The sequence below is a fragment of the Trachymyrmex septentrionalis genome, unplaced genomic scaffold (genome assembly GCF_001594115.1).
Source record: "Trachymyrmex septentrionalis isolate Tsep2-gDNA-1 unplaced genomic scaffold, Tsep1.0 scaffold8, whole genome shotgun sequence".
NCBI classification, from domain to species: Eukaryota; Metazoa; Arthropoda; class Insecta; order Hymenoptera; family Formicidae; genus Trachymyrmex; species Trachymyrmex septentrionalis.
In genome coordinates, this window is record NW_017305987.1 from 3,810,034 (window position 1) to 3,815,902 (window position 5,869).

Here is a 5,869-nt window from a genome sequence, read left to right on the forward strand (position 1 = left end):
ACATTTGAATATACATTACTTGAAAGAATGTCAATTATAAATATTATTTAAATAGCAAATCTTAAAGTGCCAAGGTATTCAAATATATAATACAATATATATATATATATATATATATATATATATAATTAATAATAATAATTTTCAACTGAAATATAAAAATAACCCTAAACAATTATTTATAAAAAAATTATAATAAAAAAATTGTCTATATACTAACTGAAGAAATTATTTCCGCGTAAAGAAGCGCAGCGGCCTCGCTCGTTAAGCAAACGTAATAAGAACGCATTTTGCATTAAAAATCTGGAGACATACTAGTGTCTTGGCACTAAGACATGGCGTGAGACATTAAAGATTACATTACACGCAATCATTTTCTACAAGTTACGATATTTGAGCGATTTACCGGTCACATGGGAGATTTCGATGGAATAAGCTAGATTCAATTTCCCGTTTTTCGCACGTGTATTCAGTCACACGAAATCGCCCATGACATTTCTCTCGCAATTTCGCTGAGTCGCAAATACAATCGCTGCAATATCCGCACGAGCGTATCATTTATCGTTGCACTAGTTAGACGCTAACGTCCGCGTTACGTAATCGTTTGCGAGGTTCGACGTATCGTCGATCGCATGTAACGTTCATTAATTAATCATGTCAATGCGATTCAACGCAATTCGCGCGACCCAACAAAGGCATGCCCGAGTTCTTCGTGCTTTGTTATTCACGGCACCTACGTTTCTCTCGTAAAGTTCGGATAAGTCAGGATAAAGAAATATCGAAATAACCGAACGGCTTTTATTATGACGCGAAGATATGTACACATACATAAAGAATAGTTTTGCTGAAGTATTTAAAAATTTAGCTAGGTACAAATTTGACAATAATTTTATTGAACCATCAAAATAATTACGTAGAAAGCTTAAACGAAAAAGTTTTGACATTCTAACAATCAGTTTGAGTATCGTTTAATCATTTCTATATTTAGTTTTCAACTAAAACAATAGAGTTAAATAATTTAACTCAAAGAAATGTATTAAATTTGTCTGAAAATTTAATTTGTTATTTACTAAGTGTGTAAGTAAAAAAAAAAAACAAACAAACTGTCCATATTAATGGATATTGTTTATTTTGAAACTAACTAGAAATGGATTAATTTATGTTTTGATACATATAAACGTTAAAAATCGGATTGGATTATTCTTTTAATATCTAATACAGTGTATAACATAATTATTTTCAAGATTCAAACAAAATTGTCAAAATTTCAAATCTGTCCCTAAAATTTTAAATACTTCTGCAAAATAGTTCTTGTATACTTTCGGCGTCAAACGGACGCTATAAACGTGTACATACATACGTTTTATCGCTGTATATGGCAAGTTTTACGCGGATTAAGTGCGCGCCGCGGCATTTGTATCGATTTTTGCCTCGTTTAATCGGAAGGTGATTTAACGTTTATTCTCAACTGCAACACGCTCAGCCGGATCTCGATGGTAATAAACGTATCGATTCGCAATGGGGAGCTCTTTACGCCGCGATTAGAGCACGTTTAGAGCCGATCTGACTCGGTATGTGTCGGGCGTGGTCATTCACTCTCAGATATTTTCTTATACTGCAAACGCGCGTGAACGAGTGAGAAAGAAAAGAACTCCCCTCGATAGAAGATAAACGTGTATACGTACACATGACAATGAGAAATATGGATCAGGCACCAGCTCCGGGCTCCGCGCGTTTAAACGGAATCTAGGGTGAATAGGAGTTATCGTTGAAGTATTCCTTTTCCTTGTTTTCTGCGGACGTGGTAAAGTGCACGCTTCATAACCGATACGTTTCTATCGTCCAATAATTATACGCCGCTTTTCATGCACCTGAATAACCGTCATCACTACATTGGCACGCGGTGAATTTTAATCCTCAGAAAAATTGTTTTTTTTGTAATAATAACATGAGTAACGTTTGCTATAACGTAGAATTAGAACATTATAGATGTGTACTATTATCGCAAAAGATTTTCTTTTGAACGCGAGGAGAGATTCAGGGAAGTAATAATCCAATAATAGTATATGTATATGATGTTCGCTGCAACGTAGGATTAGAGCAGACATTACATATGGGAAGAATGATTTTGCTGAGATATCTAAAAGTTTAAGTAGATACAGATCTGAAAATAATTTTGTTGGGCCATCAAAATAATTATGTAGAAAACTCGAGCATAATAAGCAATGCTGCAAAAAAGTTTCACATTCTAGTAACCAACCAGTTTAAGCTACATTATTATTTCGATAGCTCGACAAAATTTATTTTCAGATCTATGTTTAGCTAAATTTTTAAATACTTCAGCACCATTCTTTTACGTGTACGAAAATATGCATTATTATAACAGATTTTTTTTTTAACGCAAAGAAAGATTCAGGCAATTATAACAATACATTCACACTTCAAGAAAAGCCAAATTTCATTACATAAACATAAATATAGTAATACGTACAAGTTGGAGCGTTTACGAATTACAGAAGAAAATCTTTCTATTCTCTGCACTTAAATTAAATTCATAATGTCAAGTTATACTCTCTAAAATGTTTAAAGTAAATTTTACTCTGAAGGGTGAAATCTCACTCTTAAAGACTGAAAATTAGATCTCACTCTTTTTTAAGACTGGTTCAATTTTCACTCTTTAGAGTGAGATGCCATTCCAAGAATTTCGAAAGAGAATCAAAGGAATGGATTGATTTACATTTTGTCACATGTATGAAAATTAAAAAAGGCAAAATATTATTTAATTCAAGAGATTAGGTTATCACTACTCCTTTGATATCTAACAGTATCCTACCTGGAACCTCATTCCCACTAATTGGTCCGGAATTAAAGGCGTAGGTGATTTGAGAGCGCTTCGACCTAAGGTACTATTAGCTTGATACTATAAATCTACATGCTTCGGACCTTTCCTTTCGCCCCGCCGCGCCGCGTCTCGCGGCACGAGACCAAGCCGGATAAAAGTCTGTAGCATGCGGGAGAAAGGGAGTTATCCGCTGGTCTCGCTCCGCTCGATCTCGTGCAAAAAGATTACAAAAGATACCAGCTCGGTCTCTTACAAGCCGCAGCAAAAATACGTATCATAAATGAATTTCAAGTTAACGATACCAAGCATTGTGGTTTCAGTGAATTATCCGATCCCACGATCGTGTTTAGTATGCGTAACACCGCGACGTTTATTCAGAAGTATCACTTGTAAAACTAAGCGAGACGCGAATAACGATGCAATGAAACGAGCAAACGTGATATATTAAATTGTTGTAAAAAAAAAGAATAAAAACAAAATTCTTTTTATAGGATAATGCAAATAAAGTAAAAGTGCCTGTCAACCTTTCGTAATTATTCGTAGTGCAGAATAGGAGAAAGATAAGGCTTGATCGTTGTTATCCGTAACCGAGAAATTATATTTAGAATATAATCTCTTACAATCATTTGTATATACACTGTTAAAATCATGTCAAATTGTATTCTAATTTGAGTTATTTCTAATAATTTCTACAGGTCGCTACTGCTTCTACTCAATATATCATTACTTTAATCCAAACTTTAATTCAAAACAGTGAAATTAAATATTTTAACTCCAGTAAATGTATTAAATTTTATTCAAAAATTTAGTTTATCATTTAATAAGGGCATATCTTAATATGGATGTTGATTATTTTGGAACTAATTCCAGAAATGGATTGATTTACATTTTGACACACATGGAGGTTTAGATAACAAAATGTTATTTAACTCAAGACATTGAGTGCTATTGCTCCTTTGATACCTAACGGTGTAGATATTACGCAACTACCGTTTGAGTTTGACTTACTTGAAGTATGAGCGTCTTGAGTTCCTGATCGCTCAGAAATGCGGGCTTATAATGACCTTCCGTGTATGAGGTAACCGCGCCGAAGATAGTCTTTAGGTGCTGCACCGCCATTCGCAGCACGGTCAGCTTGTCCAGCTTCCGCGACATCGCATGACACATCGGTACCATCGCCGATAGCTCGGTGATGTATGTATTCATCTTGTCCCTTCTGCGCTTCTCGATTTCACTATGATTCTGCCTAAAAGCACAGAAACATCGGGTCCTGTCAGTTCGCCAAATTTTAATAACGAAGATAAAAATGTGAAATTGGATAAAAACAAAAAGTCTTGCTGTATTAATTGAAATCCTAGTAAATTCAACTGGAAAAGTACAAATTAAATTGCAACTTATAATTAAATTTATTCTAGTCGAGATAACACCAGAATTCTGATTGATATTACCAGAATCTTCTGATTCGTTTATTTTCAATCAAAAATTTTCCTCAGTACAGTGTATTATATATGTATTTGATACCAACAGGTATTCAAATAAAGACAACTCGTAAAATTAAAGTTCCGATTTTATTTCATGAAATTACGATATAATATTTATGATCTAGTTCACATCTCTAGTTACGGTTGTATAAGAAACATGTAGCTAATATTGTATCCATATTTTATCGCTAATCAACAGCCAGTGTTGGAATTAAAAATGATCTTAAAATAATCGCCCACATGGTCCAATCTAACAATTTTAATTGGATAAAATAGGGAATTCAAATCGGACATTTTATTAATGCATTTTCTGATAACATAAACGCGAATTATACAGGCTGTTACAAAAATTTTACATTTTTACATTTTTCTGAAAGACAGATCGAGTAACACATATCCCGACATCTCAAATTATTATTTTTTCTCATATTTCACACATATTTTTTTTTCTTTTTTAAATAAGGAATTAAATGTCCACGTGGATGCTTGTTGCGTTAATCGCGTGAACGGAATCCCATTCCATCGTCTGTTTGGTGTAAACAAGAAACGGAAACAAAGATTGGAATGTGCAGAGTTACAGAACGATGTAGTATGGCTGTTGTAAGGTACTCTGCTGACCACAGCAGATTTTTCTACGAAGGTTTCATCCACGTGAACCGAGGCCACGCGCGTTGATCTTTAACCCTCTGGAATTGACGGTAGATTTATTTAATTCACCCAATTATGATATATGCTTTAATTATATTCTTTTAATTATGTATTTTCAATTATATTCTTTACATCTGCAAATTTGAATTATTGTTATTAAAATAAACTTAGAATTTATTCTTTTTTACGTGAGTTGCGTCATTTTGGTTCCTTGAAAACGATTAGTGTCGTTTAATCAACATAAATTACATGAATCTCACAGACCTAGCATCAATAATTATGTTGCAGATTTTAATGTCAGCTCCGGAGGGTTAAAGCTGACTTCTCCAGAAAGCTCAACATACTCGTGCAGTCGCGTGAATTATGCGACAACAAGATCGGCGACCGACGAGGCCGTATGTTAATTACACATAAGGGGAAAAGGGCGATTCGACCCATAAAACGGCGTCTTTTCAGAATGCATGCTGATTTGTCTCTCAAGAATTTGCATTCATATTACGTCCGTGGGGAGATAAATTGCACGGCGGAAATCGTTGCGGTGCGGCGGAGAAAACTGGTCTCGACTCTATGCCGGACTCGGACTATTATATCGCATAATTATGTCTCGATTCAAGTGGACATATCGTAATAGTTATCGTAATATCCGTTAGATTTTTATATCTGGCCTCAGTGAGTTTATAGAATGTATGTTAAACAAGTACCTTCATGGAAAGAACGGTTTTGTAAAATAGCTACCAATTTCTCTAGATACAGATCTCTGAAAATATTATAATTTTATTAAACCAAAAATAATTACATATTCTGAAAAAAAAGGTTCTGATGTACAAACAAAAATTACAGACAAAACGAATTCTGATCGCGAATCAAAATTCTGCAATATATATACAATATATATATA

At 34.1% G+C, this 5,869-nt stretch overlaps 1 protein-coding gene across 3 annotated transcripts in view; it reads right to left on the bottom strand.

The window, feature by feature from the left end:
- LOC108754545 (aryl hydrocarbon receptor nuclear translocator-like protein 1) overlaps positions 1-5,869 on the bottom strand; it is a 29,017-nt gene that overhangs the window by 8,675 nt on the left and 14,473 nt on the right. For all 3 annotated transcript variants that reach the window (XM_018496946.1, XM_018496945.1, XM_018496948.1), the window contains exon 5: positions 3,851-4,088. In XM_018496946.1, coding sequence (XP_018352448.1) covers positions 3,851-4,088 — 238 coding nt within the window. The remainder of the gene's footprint in view (positions 1-3,850; positions 4,089-5,869) is intronic.